The following is an 18,873-nucleotide window of genomic DNA, read 5'->3' on the forward strand; positions in this document are numbered from 1 at the left end:
TGGAAATAAAACCAATACCACCTCATATTGCAATGACTGGTGCAAGGAGGACCCATGAGGGGGTAATGACTGCCCTCCTCCCATCTGTGCTTGTGCCAGAGAAAAAAACACAGTAAATGATCTAGTTGACTGAGACAATTTAATAGGATTGCAGTTTCATGTGTGTGCCCTAGTTCAAGCTCAGGCAGCTGGACAAATAAAAAAAAAATATCACAGCTATGTGGAGTGCAAGCACTTTTTTGTGTTTAAGCACACCAATTTGGCCCAATAAAATCATGTACTCCTAGTTACCAAAAACTGGGTGGAGCCAAAGCCCCTCTCCTGGAAGTGCTTCTTAAAGCCCTTTTTTAAGCCAGACTAAAAAAAACAATGGCATGTGTGTTGCGCTTTTTACTCTGCTTTTCTATAAATTAGCAAAGAACAGAATACATTCTTGAGTTGTTTAGCCTATGTATTTCTTAACTGGAATTTTTTTTAGTGTTCATTTGCCAAATACACTTTTCTCGGAAGAAGGCATTTCTGCTGGTACAAAACTACAAAAGGTAATCTTGTCATTCCTATACAGACCTGATTTCTTCTAGGTGCTGGAGAAGTGGAAATGTGTGTGAGGTCAGCCACAACTCATATTAAGACTGAGGTCTATCTCTCCCACAGTTCAACAATATGGTTCTCTACAGGCGGGGAATACAGATATCTTTGGTGTTGCTCAATAAGCATGGAGTCTACACTGATGTATAGCTTTTCGATCATGACTGTACTGAACAAAGGGGCATATTACCAAGGGCCTTATCGCCGCTTTAGCGGGAATTTTTCCCGCTAAAGCGGTGATAATTTAATCGCCCTATTACCTCGCTGTCGCTAACACCAGTTAGCAACAGCTAATAGGCGATAGCGGGCATTTAGGGGCCCACTTTGCATGTCAGCGATAATTATCACTAATGACATGCACAGTGGGCGTGCCAAGATGTTAGCGACTGGAAACAGTCGCTAACATCGCTATCCCCAACTTTTGGAAATTATCGCGCTAAGCCCGATTATCTCCAAAAGCTAACGCCTGCCCAGAGCAGTTCTTAGCCATGTTATCCAATGGTAGGTGGATAACATGGCTAAGAGCATTTGCTCGGTAATGCATGAATATCGCTGACTTTTCAGCGATATTCATGCATTTCGGCCGATTTTTATCGCTTAGGAGATAAACCTTGATTATATCAAGGCTCCTAAGCGATAAAAATAGGAGAAGCTCGGCGATATAATTTTGGCCGCTAACCAAGCTTAGCGATATTTTTCGCTTAAACTTGGTAATATGCCCCAAAGTGTTTTAGGCTACTGTGTACCACTCTCTCTAACCTCCACGGTTAAGGTAGTCCAGCAGACTAACACTCACCTTGGCCATTTACAGTGAACTAAAGGTCAAGAGCTCGAATGCCAACAAAACAGACTTCCATCCATCTTCGGTCAGTAAACTGAATGCAATTAAATTAGATAATAGTAATACCTGTTATCTGAGTGCTTAAAACTGCAGCCCTTTGGTGTGAAGCACAAAATAAAACCAAGGGGCAGAAATATAATTTTCAGTATTTAAAATAAATGCATTTGATAACAAATTTGGAATGAATATGTTATCTCTTCCCTAGACTCTACATTTTCTCAGTTTTTTTACATTCATGAAATAGATGGACTGGAATCATAGTACCTGCACTGTTATTGCTTTTAGAAAACGATGCTGCTTTCCCAGGGATTTTGCCCAAAACTGGTGGTGCTTGAACCGTGGGCCCAGCACAATCTTTCACAGCTGTAGGTGTCAGGAGAGGGGTCGGAGTCTCAAGTAGACGAGAATTTGCATTTTGAAGATCTTTTTCCACATTGAAATAAAAAAAATGAGCAAATGTTAAAGCTGAAATTATAGCACTTAATGACTGAATAAACAAGCAGTATGTCCAACAACTACCAAATTAACATGAGATTATGATGAGGAGGGCCGAATAAACAAATGATATGTTATTTTTTTAAAGGCCTTTTCAAACATTTTTAGACTTTAATGAGATCTATTATGGAAGCAAAATCATGCAAAAAAATACAAAAATCAATCACGACATGCCATAAATATCAAAGTAAACCTACATATAAGCTCCTGACATACAAGAATAAAGGAGAGGCACAAAAAGGAAAACAGACATATAAGGAAGCCACATCAACAACCCTAAATTAGCACCTACTCTGCCTACTAAGACCCATCTCTTCACCACTAACTGGACTTTAAACTTCTCTCAAACTCTGAGGGTCTAAGACTAGAGGGTCCTTACCTTGAGGGTAAGGACCTCAAATCAAGGTCTATTGAAGACACATGCTTCCATCATCCATTGTGAAATCTCCCCCTTGAAATGCCATCACATCCATCCTCAACATCATCAACCCTGCCTTTAGCACAGGTACCTTACCAGACGACTTCAAAACAGGACAAATACGGAAAACGAAATCTCTAAAATCTTGACCCAGACAAAAAGTGTCAGGACTCTGAAAAGTTATCAAGCTGACACTATTGGAGGGGTGGGAGGGAGGGACTGTGAATTTGTTTGAGTAAGGGCACAGAACATGTAGGTTTTCACATTATCGTTTTCATCTACTTTAAATACCAGACATATGGCTGTAGCAAGCCATGAAAGCTATAGAAGAGAGGACAATAAGAGTTAGGCTGATAAACTAGACCCAGTACAGGAACTTCTAGTTTGAGGGTCCATATATGTGGTATTACAGGCAGCAGGAGTATTTGAGTCCATTACAACAGTCCATATGCTGCCTGGCAACATTCCATTTTGTTGTATAGCTTTCCACTCCCAACTACCGTATTTTCCGGCGTATAAGACGACCCGGCGTATAAGACGACCCCCGACTTTGGCAGAAAAATTTTAGGTTTAGTGCTATACTCGCCGTATAAGACGACCCCCCACTTCCAGCGCAGCATAGCCATTCCGAGTATGTACCGGTATTTTGAACTTACCGTATTAGTCTAGTCCTCCTCCCTGTGGGTGAGCAGTAAGGCTTTATCAGTGGGCAGTGGGTACCTATAAGCGTTTATTTTACAAACTGAAAGACTGAACGCAAAGAAATTGGTTGTAGAAACAATCTTGCTTTACTCGGAAACATTTTATTTAAAACCATATCAAAAACTGTCACTTCTGAATAACGGCAAACATAAATAACGTAGTGCATGAAACAGTGCAAGTGCATTAAACGTTCTATAACTTCCCATAAATCCAAGCGATTTATAACGTTCCCTTTAAAAACCTTCAAAATCCTCCTCTTCGTCATCTGATCTCATAAGTAAGTCTATGAGATCCTGTGGTACATCTGTAAGGCAGTCATCGTATGGATCTTGTACCAATTCCGTATCAGATGATGTGGTCTCTTCTTCGGCATCCTCTTCACCTTCCCACAGATAGTCGTCCTCCATACCATCTAATGAGTTCGATATGCCACACTTCTTGAAAGACTTTATGACTGTTTCTGCATCGATGTCGTTCCAGGCCTTTATGACAAAGTTGCACAAAACATCCAACTGTGGCGCACGCATGTTTCCTCCTTTTGTGAATGTTTTTTCACCGCTAACCATCCACTCATTCCACTGTTCTCGGATGCGATCTTTAAATGGCTTGTTTAGGCACACATCCAGTGGCTGCACCAACGATGTCAGTCCTCCAGGTATAACAGCAGCATCCGTTTTCAGTCTTGCCAGCCTTTGCTTGGTGCTGGGAGTTAAATGAGCCCTGAACATATCCCACACCAGTAGACTACGCCTTTGTAGAAGTCCACCTGGTCGCCTGCTCCATACGTTATCAAGCCATAGCTTTACCCCTTCTTCATCCATCCATCCTTTCTCATTAACATGCACAAAACAACCAGCAGGAAACTTGAGTTTCGGCATTGTTTTCCTTTTAAAAATAACCATTGGCCTCAGTTTGCCACCATCAGCTGTGCATGCAAGTACCACAGTGAAACTGGACTTCTCATGTCCTGTTGTTTTTATTAAGATTGTCTTTTCGCCTTTTTGATGGACAGTTTTGTTGGCGATCATATCAAAATTCATCGGAGTTTCATCCATGTTTCCGATGCTACTTAGCGCATACACATGTTCATTGCGCAGCCTAATGACGTAGCGATGGAAGCTATGCATTTTGGCATCAAGATCCGCTGGTAATTTCTGGGCAATTTTTGTCTTTTGCCGCAATACCAGATTATGCCTTCCCAAGAATCTGGTACACCAGGACACAGTGGCCTTAAATCTGTGGCTGAGATCGGGATTAGATTTGGCCCACTGAAGTGCAACCAAGCGGATTTTATTTCGGGTCACGACATACCCGCTTTGCCGATGCTCGGCCACCATGTCTGCTACATGCTTTTCCAGTTCTGGCCAATGTGGGGTGCCTCTTCTTAGTGCACACTTGCCCCTTGGCATACTCCGCAATGCTTGCTCATTTGCTCTCCAGGCCCGAACCATCTTCTCTGTCACTCCATATTGCCTAGCAGCAGCACAGTTATTATGTTCCATGGCAAAAGCCACAACTTTGAGTTTGTAGCTGGCTTCATATTTTCTTCTCCTTGCCACTGCTGGAGCCTTGCTGAGTTCTAGACTGCCAGCCATTTGCTCTGGATGCGCTGCTGGAGCCTTGCCGGGTTCTTCGCTGTCTCCAATTTGCACGGAATGTGCTGCTGGAGCCTTGCCGGGTTCTTGACTGTCAGCCATTTGCACTCGATGTACGGTACTGGTGCTGTACAGAATGGACAGGTGCAGAGACTGTCTTCAACACCACACGTACGGTACGGCAAATACGCTATCTGGTCACGAGACTGTTTTTCCTCTTAGCAACAACCAGCCAATCACGGCAAGTGCTCTACTGCCTTCGGGAACATTCGGGAACATTGTACAGTCCCCTTTCTATGCCACGCCCATGCCAAGGGGAGAGGTGAGCGTGCCAAAACGTGCCAAACGTGCCAAACGTATCAACACACTGGGCGCTGCCATCTTCGGCGTTGGCTGCCCATTACCATGTACCGTGTTTCGGACGTCCTGCTGCCTCGTCCTGCTGCCTCGTCTGCCTGGGGATGTGCAAGCGGTTGGAGGCGCGTGTACAGCGGCAGCGGCAGTCGAGGTAAGACTCATGGCGCCATTTGCTCGCTTGTGAAGCGGTTTGACACCTTCGAGTGAAGTCCTTGCTATGAAAAAAACGCTCGCTTTCGATACTTCATGGCGCGGGGCCTGGGTGTGGACGTTGCCAGGGTCGGTGGCTGTATTTTTTGACATAAGGTGTGTTGTTTCTTGTTATTTCCTATTGTGAAGCGGTCTGACACCTTCGAGTGAAGTCCTCGCTATGACAAAAACACGCTCGCTTTCGATACTTGCACAATTCATGGCGCGGGGCCTGGGTGTGGACGTTGCCAGGGTCGGTGGCTGTATTTTTGGACGTTGCCAGGGTCGGTGGCTGTATTTTTTAACATAAGGTGTGTTGTTTCTTGTTATTTCGTATTGTGAAGCGGTCTGACACCTTCGAGTGAAGTCCTCGCTATGAAAAAGCGCATGGAAAAATACCATAAAATTTTGTACCCGGCGTATAAGACGACCCCCGACTTTCCAGAAAATTTTAAGGGGTTAAAAGGTCGTCTTATACGCCGGAAAATACGGTAGTTCAATTCACGTCTACCTGTTCCTTCCCTTTCCTTGTTTTCTCCCTATTGGTTCCCTCGAGTTAGGTAGGAAATTAGGCAGGGGTTTCTACATGCTTGTTTCTGCTTCCAGGTCAGAAATCCAACACTACGTTTCTTTGCTTCTTAGTATTCCTGAGTTCTCCTCCTGTTTCCGGGCTGGTGTAGGGTGTAGTGAGCCACCCGGATACACTCTGCTTGCCCTCAATTGGATATGCACCAAGTGCATCCTCTGGCCAGGTGTGGCCCGAGGCTATAATATAAATGGGAGTAGACTGCACGGGATCTTATTGTCGCACCATACAACCTGAGTGCATGTGTGTTCTTGTGGGCCAGGGGAGTGTGTGTGGGCCTAACCAGCGGGCCATTTTACCACTAAAAGGGTGCCCGTGACACTGTTGATGATCATGGAATCCCTCTCCCACACTCCAGAGCTGCCGCCTCCTGTGGTGCCACCTACTCCTTCGTGGCGGTGCACAGCCCCGCCTCTGCCTTCCCGCTGACCCCGCCTCTGCTCCCCCGGGGACGCAACCTGAATTTTCCTGCTGCCACCTCCACGCTGTGGCAGTCTCTCTCTCTCAACCACTAGGCTACCTTGTCCCCTTAGCGGGCCGAGAATTAGGCTGGGAGGCCTGCTACCGAACCACACCTGTGTGCTGCTTGGATCACGAGGTGAGTACCTGCTGTGGGCCCGCACTATTGCTGCTCCCTCCTCAACGGCCCCTTGCGTTGATACCACCTGCAGCCTTCAATAATGGTCAATAATGTATTGTTTATTGATAGACTACAACTGGTCTTGGCTTATATGGCGATATATAAACCGGCTTTGATTTAAGCAATGAAAACTAACCAGATCATACGGGTAAAGTAAATACAGTCGGGTAGTTTCACCTAAAAATAAAATAGAGATAATCAGGATAATCAATAAGTAAATATCTAACTTTAAAGCACAGAACGATCTAAGTGAAATACTAAAATGAGAATAACTTGTAACATATGGGAGGCCGATAATCATCCATTTTAGCAAGTGAGCAAATAAAAGAAATGCTACACGAACAATACATTTGCATATGAGGGAGACGGCAAAGTTCGGAACTAAAAGATGGCCGCCGTAATTTTGACCAGACCTAAATTTAGACATTAAACGCATTACAAACTCGAATGGATGAGCCCCACTAGATACAATAAAATTAAATAAATGGTGTATCTGGATAGTGGGGGAATAAATAATAATAATATAATAGTCATTAGTTCCCCGTTGAGAATGTTAGGACGGAAGAAACACATATTAATTGAGCGGGACCCACAATATGAATAATAATTGTTTGGTTAAAACATAAAAACAATAAAACAGAGTTGGGTCAATCTTTCATAAGGGAACAGTATAATCAAGTTGCATAAACATAGCTTATAAGGTAAATAAGGTCGCTAAAAGATGGCCGCCACGCTAACACCGATAGCGGTGATGCACAACTCCAAATCCCCAGGTGCAAGCAATTTGGCGTTCAACAGTCAATTAAGATGAGTATAAAAGAGAAGGACAGGGAAACCGATTACAGCCCTGAAGGACGGTCCGTGAGGTCTTTTTTGTTCCTGAGAGAGGAGAACTGCAAGTAAGTGGAAAAGCGACCCCTAGATAAATCTTTCGTTAAATATTCTCCACCTTTATAAAATATGATGCAAATGCCATACGCACCTTTTTTTTACATAGATTGGAGTAAGGCACCCCCAAGACCAGCGCAGTCTAATTACTATTAAAGCAAGAAGCTTACCTCGTTTTTTTGAAATAAGATGACAGGTACGATGTGAATAAATCAAAATAGACAGCCCTTCAATTAGAATAAAGTGAGGCATCAGCTAATCCTGAACTACCTTTTCCCAGAGCAAAGAATACATCTCTTTTAAACAACAAACGGCCGTCCTTCCGGGAATTAGAATACAAGATAGAAGGTAAGGTAGTAACTTCAAATATAGGATTATTAATCTTGATCAAAATGAGCTTATAGAAAGGCATTGACGAGTGCAAAAACAATAAAGTAATTATGAGGATATGTGAAGCTTGCAAATAACAGATCTTCACATAACAGTAAGGATAGTATCCCCTCCAAACAATGCACCTACGAGATGAAACTTAGGATGCTAACAATAATGTACGAGGATAAATGAATGTTCCTCAGCTTTCTTTTAAAAACTTTAGTATTGGAAAGAACAGACTAAAACCTGTGAAAGGAAGGAACGGTATGCACCTGTTACAACGCATTTTTTACTCCGCACTACCATTACAACGCGACTTTTACAACGCATACCATTACAACGCATTGCGCTGGGGGGCGCTCTAGGATAGGGAATAAGTATAATTTACTATCCAACACCTTCCCTAGGGTCCACGGGGACTGGAGTTAGAATAGTAAATTATACTTACCACTATCCAGCACCCCAAAGCGCTATGCGTTGTAATGGTATGCGTTGTAATGGTCGCGTTGTAATGGTAGGTAGTTGTAACGGTATGCGGAGTAACGTCATACATCCGGAAGGAACAGTCTCTGAACTTAAATGTGAAGGAGAGATAGCTTGTAGAATGATGTGTTAATTTAATAGGTAACTAGGATGTGTAAAGATATAACTATAGTTAACATGAAGTGTATGTAACAAAATGATCCCATTCTTAAACAGTGATAATTGATGAATCACCAGAAGGGCTTGTAATAGACGAAAACATCTTTCTACCAAGAACAACCTTCATGAAAATAAGGTAACCACAATTAACCGAACAGAATACAAATAATAGTCTGTATAACAGTATATAAATCTCTGCCTTTTTTTAGAAATGATACACAAACTGTAAGAGCTTGAAATCGCCCATTGACTAAAGCGACTAGCCAGCAGTCCAACTAGGTATGTACTGTAAACACCTGACACAATGCTAATTGTCCGTTCAGAAATGGTACATTAACCATAAGAGCTTAAAATAGCCCATGGTTGAAAGCGACCAACTAGCAGTTTAACCATGCAAGCTCAATGGCACTTGATGTGAAATCAAGTCAGTAAAATATGATTCATATGGGACCTCAAAGACGAGGGGCAACACAATGAGGTTGTGGAATAACAAATACTGTGTAGACCTGTATCACGATAAATCTAATGAGATAAATGAAATATCATAAAATGTGAATAACTAATGTGCATAATGTTTTAAATTAAAAAAAATTCAAGTTGTTTTTCTGTCAAAAGTCAAGAATCACGAGCGAAATGTGGAGACTAGAATTTGGTTAACTTTAGAAATGTTCATCTCTGTAACAACGTTTATGAAGATATGTTATTGTGTGTAATAAGTACTTTATGCTTTTGTATTAAATCTAGAGTGCTTTTTAAATGAAAAATTGTCCTGAAGAAGGTGACGACCTATATCACCGAAACGCCGCGTCGACATATTTTTCTCTGTTTAAGTGAACATTGTTTTTAATAATGAAATGTGTTTTTATGAATAAATATGTTTTTAACCCACAATACATGTAAAAATAGACAATAAATTTTAGAGATATATCTCGAAAAAATCTTTTTGCCTCCACACTCTCATTGTTTCAATTTGATGTCTGATATAAATATCTGAAATATATCAACCTTGTAAAATTGTACATTTGTTAATCCATATACAACCTCAGATAAAATCCAGTGTTTACCCATTGTCTTTTACCAGGATCCCTCAGAGACCTTAGTCTCTTCACTAAAGAATATATGAAAAGGGAACCTTTGTAATTGTTTTGTAGAACTAAACCTCTCCCTTTTCATAAAAGGGTTTCTCCTAATTTTTTCATTATTTTCATTATGAATGTCAGTGATGACATTCTCATCCATTCAGCAACAGCTGCGGAACATCACAAGCACCTGTGAGCCACACTGAAGAAACTCTTGGCGCACAGAGTCACTTTGCACACAGAAAAGTGCTAATGTGTTTAACAAAGAGGGAGAACAAGTCAAACCACGAAAATCACAAGCTAGTAAACAAGCCCAAGCACCTACCACAGTCTAAGAAGCACATAACTACCTATTGTCGTGGACTCATCCCATGCTTAGTGACTTTTTCGGAACCACTGAGGGCTCAGACCAAAGTGGACGCAAGATAGATGTGGAGCCAAAAGGAAGAAGACGACTTCCAGGAGAATAAAGACCCCTCTCAACAACACCACCATGGCGTATTTTGACCAGAGAAGCCAACGGAACTACTAGTGGATGCAAGTCGTGTGGGGCTCCTTGCAGTCCTCACTCAAGAACGTGAACCCGGCAGATGGGCAACACTGGTGTTCGCCAGCAAAGCACTGACACTGACCGAAACATGCTACGCCAAAATTGAAAGGGAAGCCCTGGCAATCAAGTGGGTGTGCGTGCACTTCCACCTGCACATGAGCGGTTGACCTTTCAAAGTTGTTACTGACCACCAGCCTCTCATTCTTTTGTTTTGAGCATCAGCCCCACATTCACCACCACGTATTCAGTGATGGGCTATTCAATTACAATAAAACAGAATAAAAAAGTGGTATATCGACCCGGGGCCAAGGCCCCTACAGTCTTCCTCTCCCATCACCCTACTTCAACAGATGACCCATCGGCCACCAACCTTGACACAGTGGAGGACTGTGTCAGCATGGTCTCGCAAACTGCAACCCCAAAGCACTGAGTCTGAACGACATCGAAGAAGCCACAAAGAGAGATGCTGTAATGATAAAAGTGAAAGCTGCCGTAAAGAAGGGTACCTGCTAGAACTTCTTGCAAGATGCTAATGATTGGACAACCATGAGAAGAGAGGTTAGCAAAAATGTGGAGAATATGCAACACATTTAGCACCACTCAGGATGATATCCTATTACGAGGACACCAGAATGTAATTCCAGCTGAGTTGCAAAGCCAATTGATGCTACTGGCCACACTGGGGGCATCAGGGCATCATGAAGATGAAGTTCCGGATGCGAGAAAAAAGTATGGTTCCCTGGATTGGAAACCGTAGTCAAGGAAGTTGTTCAACAATGTTTGCAAGCTTACAAGCCATCTGGAAAACCCGGCACCTATAATCACTGAAGATCCATGCACTGTCTCGTGGTTGTCTTGACTTTGGAAGCTTCCCAGACGGGATGGCTATGATGATCCTAATCGGTGGCTGCTCCAAATATCCTATCATCGAGGGGGTTAAATCTACTATGTTTACGCATGTGGCCCGCATCCTAGAGAAAACGTTTGCCCTCTTCGGTTTGCCTTCTGAAATCAAAACTGACACTGCTTTTCCAAGGGGCAGAACTCAAAGACCTTCTCTAACAACTAGGGATACATCATCGCTACATCACCCCGCAATGGACACAGGCTAATGGCAAGGCTGAAAAATGTATGCAAACTCTGAATAAAACTCTCCGGAATGCAGTAGCTGAACATACAAACCCGGAACGAAGCCTCCAGCTGTTCCTCTGTGAATACCATGAAACGCCTCATTGCACCACACAACAAACCCCATGGACTCTAATGTTTAATGGACCCCAGCGAGACACTATTCCGACATATCCAGGGTGGGCGCCACATCATATGTTCCCCAAGAAACTCACACCAGGGCACACAGATGCAATGAGCAAACAAGCCAAAGGCAAAGGGCGAAAACACAAATGATCTCGCCGGGTAACATGGTAGTAATCAGAGACCACGGACCCGTGTGGAAGTTCAGAATACCTTATGAACCAGGACCATGGACTGGGTTGACGGTTGACGGAACCATGGTTAAGGCAAAGAAAGGTAGAGAAACAGTTGCAGGGAACATCTCATGGTTCAAAAAGATAAATGTTGGAATCCAACAGACTGCCAACAGGGAGGACCTGGAGTAAACCGGCTTGGCCCGAAGCTGATGAATATGATGAGACCTCTCCCAAGCTGATGAAGCCATCTTTATCCGTTACAGTAATGACCCTTGCCTCCTGAACCTCCTCAATGTCTCTACAGTATTCAACATAGTCAGCCACAAAGCCCTTATCCACACCCTGGAAAGACACATGGAATTCTTTAGCAAAGTGCTGCAATATTTCACATCCAACCACGCTCATCTTGTCCAAATAGGAAGTGAAATATCCAGGCACCTCCCCAGCTCCTGCGGAGTAGGCTTCTACCTGTCTGCATGTAACCCCTTAGATTCACACTGTACAGCATCAAGATTTAACCAATAAACCGGTGCCTTTCAACCCTTACTCAAAACCTTTTAGAAGTACGACATTCAGCAACTACAAAGGTGCTTCGTTCGAATCCAGAACTGGATGTCCAGCAATTACTTGAAGCTAAACTTGACAAATGTATGCATGTATGTATGCATGTGGTATTTGTGTAGCTTGAACCTAGTTGAAAGGCAGCAGACAGACTGAATTTTCCCTGCTTACCAACAGAATCAAATAACCTAAGTTAAAGTGTAGCTATCCAACAGCAACCGAGACCCCCACCACCCCTCCATGCAATCTAGCACTCAGTACAAAATTCCTTGGATTCTCCTTTGATTCAGACTTCTTCTTCAAAGAACACATCATTCAAAAAACTAAGGCAGCATGGTATCAGCTCTCTCTTATGAAAAAGGTGAAACATATCCTCCCTGGAATTGACTTCCAAGAAGTCGCTCTCATTTGAATGGAGGCCACTTAAAACAAATTGGCATCATTCCCCAACTATGAATTAACTACATTGACTTGTCCTCCAGGTCCTATTTTTCTCAAATATACAAAAAAAAGGAGTATGAGGGAATTTTTAGCCACTGGATGGGCTCACCCTGGTCTTACAATGACCCAAAATACAAAGATAGCTCAACTAAACCATCAATTCAATGTTTCTCCAAAATTCTGTTCTCAACAAGCCATGCAACATTTCATAATTTTAGTAGCATCACCTCAATAAACAACACCATATTGGTCGTTGACAGTAATCTTGACTGACCGCCTGTGTTTCTGATCACTGCTTTACTCATCCCTCATCTAAGTGAGCTATACTCTAGGACCCTCATTCTAAAGTACAGTGGTTCTTAACCTTTTAACTACTGTGGACCGTCACTGAGACACTACTGGAAGCCAAGGACCCCACCATAAGCAATTTATATTTTCGGAATATTTTATTTTATCCACAAACAAAAGATATGCAAGATTCGAAATAAAAAAATTGGAAGGTTGGAGCTTTCCAAAATGTAGATGTGGTTCTAAAAGACAAAGTGATATGCTAGACTCTAGCATATCACTCTGTTACTTTTTGTTCCCATTGCATGCTCTCTTTTTGTCAGTGCATACCAGTGCTGCTTCAATTAGTCTATCAATCGTCAAAACTAGATCTCATTTGCTGTTCTTACACTGCTCCCAAAAATCAAGCTAAGGATACCAACTTAATTTTCGGGTTTCATTTTCAACTCCCTTCACATTTATACAGCCTTTCCAAACATAATTTTTTTTTTTGCTTTTTTATGTATATGTACTTTATTTAATAACCGCAAAAGAAGTGGGTTGCCTAATAGGAATACAGAGACTGAAACCTGTTTGGGATCAGAAGCTACCTGCTACTGGTCGCATTGGACCCTTCAAAATAAGGAGGCGAGCCTTAATGGAAGAGGATGCCTCACACACTTTATGGTGTCATGCTTCATCATTGGCATCCTCTCCCCACCCTGGTGAGATGGTACTACCAGGGCGGACTCAACCCCCGCGAAGACTTGATGGTAGGAGGGAGTTCTTACATAAAACTTACAGAATAAGGTTGGGATCCAGATCTATTAAAAATACCTTAAGGTTCCTCGGTTATCACCTTTATTAGTGAGCACCTTAGGTACACTAAAAACAAAATCAGTATTATTTGAAAGATGAAAGTGTCCCCTCTATGAAGATACAAGCACGACCAGTGATGTGTGTTCATATTAAACATTGCATGTTGACTGGTGGGCTTTGAGGTAACGTGGGCCGAAATATTATCCTGGGAAGCAATTCTCAGTAGGCACTAGGGAATATGTTAGTTTGTCGGACAGTGTACCCCATCAAAGGCTGACCGTCCCCCACTGTTGCCAGTAGCGTACAGCTATCCACTAAACCCTTGTTTGGTATTTATAACTTCCTCCCACTGCAGGTCAGGGACAGAAGAAATAAAGGTGGAGATCTGTGGTTTGAACACACATTCATTCAAAATTCAAGAAATCACTTGGCTGTCGTTTTTAGCAGCATTATGCAGCGCTGAAGGGCAGTCCCTGGAGATGTTAAGGTGGAGAGATTCGCGCTGCTTCTGCAAGAACTATGCACTCAAAAGTATTTGTGGAGCATATACTCGCATTTTGACTTTAAACCATTTCTTGGAACCCGCGCAAACAAACAAGCAGTCAGCAAAGAAGACCACGACTGCCGATGTCCCTTGGAATTTAAACGACGTTGCAATGCAGGCCCTCAAATTTTGCACAAATGACATTTACAGGTTCCGAGCAGGCTGGCGGGTAGAAGGTGGGGTGGGGGACGGTACCCGGAACCCGAGCCTCCGATGCCAAGGCCTAGGGCTGGCGAAACACTCTCGGCACCCACACCCGCCTCGGCGTGTGAGCAATAGGCCCCAGGCGGCGAACGCTTAATACTGTAGATACTTACGTTGCCAGTAAATGCATTCCTTTCTGCCAATGGAATGGACCGTCTAACATGAGTGACGGGATGCTGTGTGGGATCACTGACATAATATCTACTACAAAAATATAGGCATTTAAAATATCGACTCCAAAATATCGACTACAAAAATATCAAAGTCCTATCTACAAACAGGTAAGTACAAAAATATTGAATCAAAAATATCGTTTAAAAATATGTACTTCATAAAAATATCGAATTTATTAAAATTAATGTCAAATAAAAAAATAATAAAAATAAATAACTAAAATATACTTAAAAATACTTAAATAACCTTAAAATTATTAAATAATTAATTTAAGTTATAAAAAAATAATACAATTTTATTTGTTAAAACATATATATATATTAACATATTATTATTATAAAATGTACAATATTATTACCGTAGCATAGCAGGAACATTAAAATTACTATTCCTACTCCAAAGAGTGCAACAGTAGGGAAAGCGTTGGATAGCGTAGGGGTAAAAATTACTATTCCCACCCAAAAGAGTGCAACAGTAGAAAAAGGGTTGGATAGCGTAGGGGTAAAAATAACTATTCCCACTCCAGTGAGTGCAACAGTCGGGAAAGCGTTGGATAACGTAGGGGTAAAAATTACTATTCCCACTCCAGTGAGTGCAACAGTAGAGAAAGCGTTGGATAGCGTAGGGGTAAAAATTACTATTCCCACTGCAGTGAGTGCAACAGTAGGGAAAGCGTTGGATAGTGTAGGGGTGAAAATTACTATTCCCACTCCAGAGAGTGCAACAGTAGGGAAAGTAAATACTTCATATATTAGTTAAAAATATATAAATTAATATCTATAAAACATTTATTAAAAGTAATTACCAATTTAATATAATATAGTAATTAATCAATTAAAATTACACATTATAATTAATTATTACAATTAGTTACCTATTAATACAAATTAATTAAAAATTAACAATTAATTAATTAACAATAAAACATTAATTACCAATTAATTCTAATTAAATACAATTAAATACATTGAATTATTTAATTATTTATAAATAAATTACTTCCCACCCTATTCACCTATAAACCCACAACCCGCTACAGAAAATAAATTAGTAAAATTAACATAATTAGCAATTAATTAAAGTTTAATTGGCAATTAATTTTAATTAATTACCAAATATACATTAATTAACAATTAATTAAAAATGAATACCAATAAATAAATGTACATATTTTATTAATTATAATTAAATTACTTCCCACCCTATTCCCCTATAAACCCACAACCCGCTACACAAAATAAATTAGTAAAATTAACATAATTAGCAATTAATCAAATAATTAAAATTAATTGCCAATAAAAATGTAATTAATTACCAAATATTAATTAATTAACAATTAATTAAAAATGAATACCAATAAATAAATTTACATATTTAATTAATCATAATTAAATTACTTCCCACCCTATTCCCCTATCAACCCACTACAGAATTAAATGACGTAAAAATTAAAAAACAACATTCATTAATTAAAATAAATATAACATAAATACACACTTTTCAAACATATAATAACATAAAAAACACTATAAGAAATTCGATTGGATTAAAAATTCGATAATTTTGATAACCTATATTATATACTTCGTTATTTTAACTTTCTATATTTTTAACATTCGATATTACATTACTTACCTCAAAAACTATATATTTGATGTCTATATTCTATCCATTCGATATTTTGTCCATTCTATATTTTAAACTCGATATTATGTTCATTCGATATTTTTTTTTACTCAATATTTTGACTGTTTACCGCTGTGTGTAATGTTACACCGTTACACACACGCATGTTTGTGAAGCACTTTAAATGGTTTAATTTTTTCGTGCAGGCCACCCCAAAGCAGACACACATAGTGGGCCTCGCAGGGATTAGGCCCGGGTCGTCTGCCCCTGTAGCGCGTTGCGGTTCGCTTCCCCCAGCTTCCTGAACGAGGCTAGGCCATACCACCCTCCACACCCCGACCAGACATCCCCAGAGGTTTCCCTCCTCGCTTTCCCCACCAGCCGGACAGGGTTCCTCATGGCCAGGGCCCATGCTGTGGCAAGCTCCCAACGCACCCTCGCAGTGTCCTGCTCGAAGATTCGTTCTCCTATCCTAGGGGTGGTGCGTGAGTTAGGGGACAGTCTAGGGTTCCTCGAATACCATTCCTTCCGTCCCTGAGGCGCTATGAACTTGCTCACCACTGCAGGTATGATGGCTGAGTGAGCTGAATACTCACTGTGGTGGATGGCTAGTTTGACTTCGCTTGCATTCGAAGTGGGGGGGGAGGGAGACACCACCGTGTCTCCGTTTCCGGTTGGGGGGGCGAGTTGGTCCGAGGTTGCGCCGTCCGGGCGACTGGTTGTTCCTTAACTTTACTCCTGGGGGTGGCCGCGCTTCAGTCGGGTGGGTGGCTCAGGTTCGGAGCTTCCTTGATGCGCTATTGGCGGTGGCAACTATCCCCTCAGCCCCCCCAATTGACTCCTTTGCAAGGAGCACATCCAAACTCGTCAGATTGCCTGTGGTCGAGTGTGGTCTAAAGACCATGAAGGCATGCCTGCGGGGCGTGTGTTCGAATCAAAGGGGTTTCCTCGGATATTCTAGTCTCAAGGCGCGCTCCCGGCCTCAGATTCCCTGTGTGCGCCTGCTGTGAGGGACCACCAACTGGTTCGGGGAGCGTGGGGGGAAATGACTACCCCTTGGGTTAGGTGGTGGTTAGTTCTGCTTGCCTTTGTAGGGAGGTGGCAGTTTGGCCATGCACCTCCCCTGCTGTGGGCTTTTTGTGTGCCAGTGGTGCTTCAGGGGTGCTTGGATTCCCCCGCAGCCTGGGGCTTTCTATCACCCGGGTACAAACTGCAGCACCAGGGATCCGACCGCCCTACTCACCTTGTGCAGCCTGCAAATTTTTTCCGGCCCTCCAGGACTGGGGAAGGGCCACGGGTTCGGGCCGCGAAATTGCAGGGCATCCTACACTGCCTTACAAGGGAACTGAGAGTAACTGCAATTCTCAGCACTGATACGATACATTTACTTAATTGAAGAGTGCCTGAACTTTCGAGGAGACAACTGGTACTATGGTTTCTCAGTACCAAGACTTGTCCATTTCCATTTAAATACCATCCCACATGCAATAAACCTTGTAAGCTGTAGAAGAGCACCCATCCCATTCTTTTGAAGCAAAGCGAGCTGGGACCAGTGCTGCACCGTCTGCCGCATCCGAGCTCAACTGTATGAACTAGAGTAGAAATGCTTATGCCAGCCTGGCTTCCATCTCTCTCTATAGTCTGTTCTCTTCTCGCTGTTTACTCCTTGCAAAGGGCGCCTCGTTGCTGCCTCCCGCTTGGCGCTGATCAATGTTGACAAGCTTCGAAGGAGTGGGGGGTGCAGCTAGTCTTCAGGCGCAACCACCGCTCTTAAACTTCATGCTTGTCTGCGCTCGGTGCAATTAGGTCCATAGTGCAGGGGAGGCAGGCACGGTCAAGCCGGTGACGAGGTTTGCGGATTTATTGGGGCTCAACGTTTAATTGCGCATATGCGCACCATCAGGATCGTCGCCGCGCTGCGAGGCAGCTGCCCCCCATAAGCGAGGGGGGTAAAGACAGGCCATTACTCCAGGGATGAGGCCGCTCGTGTGCATTGGTAACGGCAGTGTCAATGGCAATGCAATCATTTTATTTGTATTTTATAGAAAGGATGCCTTAGTCCAGCACACATTGCTACACGCCCGCATGTGTTTTTGTGGTTGTGTGGATCGGGCCAGCGGGGGCAGGTCTCAAAAGCTGTGATCCAACATTCCAGTGTAATATGATGACAGTACACAACCACAGATGACTTTCACCATTGAAAGATGGCAATTCTGTTTTAAAAGCCTTTGTTCTGAAGCGCGTTAAAGTTAGTAAAGGTGAAACTGGTGTAAAGTTACTAACTGGTTTTGTCCTCCGCAGATACTTTGCATTGCCAACCGAAGGTTCACTTATGTTAAAAGACCGAGGTTGATGGTGCAACCAGTGCCTATCTGGGCAAGGATGAGGCAGTGTCCTCTTTACCACCCCTTGGTTCGCCATAGTGTCCAGTCCAAGGTTTGTGAAATTAAATACATGGGGATACTGCGTGGCCAGTGATATAACTCATACCTGGTGTAAGTCGCTTTGGGAAAGTTAAAGAAAGGGGTCACCCAGCTATTGGTACATTGTTTGCACAGGTGTGATATTTGCTAATGTTTAAATCGTCCGCCTTTGCTACTACTACTTTTGGTTTTAACGGGTAATAGGTTTGTACTTCTTGCGCCAAATCGACGGTTCTCACTCAGAAGCACAGTGCTGATTTCACCGGGTATATATTTGTTGTCGCGCAGTACAGCTGTGGTGCCCTAGCTAGTCGCAGTGTTGGAACACACTCTTGAAACCAAAAATGGTCTATGGCAGTAGAACTCGGCACACCTGATTGCATCAATTGTTTAATCCTATCCAGTGCATCATTGCCTCATAGGAAGACTCAGCTAGTGGCATTTT

At 42.5% G+C, this 18,873-nt stretch overlaps 1 protein-coding gene across 2 annotated transcripts in view; it reads right to left on the reverse strand.

Moving 5' to 3' along the window:
- The window catches only part of TMEM71 (transmembrane protein 71), a 221,822-nt gene that overhangs the window by 89,619 nt on the left and 113,330 nt on the right, over positions 1-18,873 (reverse strand). Inside the window, exon 6 of one of the 2 annotated variants that reach the window (XM_086966230.1) lies at positions 1,694-1,852. The exons of the other annotated variant lie outside the window; for it this stretch is intronic. Coding sequence (XP_086822356.1) covers positions 1,694-1,852 — 159 coding nt within the window. The remainder of the gene's footprint in view (positions 1-1,693; positions 1,853-18,873) is intronic. 2 annotated transcript variants of the gene reach the window in all.

Source organism: Lissotriton vulgaris, chromosome 4_1 (assembly GCF_964263255.1).
Source record: "Lissotriton vulgaris chromosome 4_1, aLisVul1.2, whole genome shotgun sequence".
Lineage (NCBI taxonomy): Eukaryota > Metazoa > Chordata > Amphibia > Caudata > Salamandridae > Lissotriton > Lissotriton vulgaris.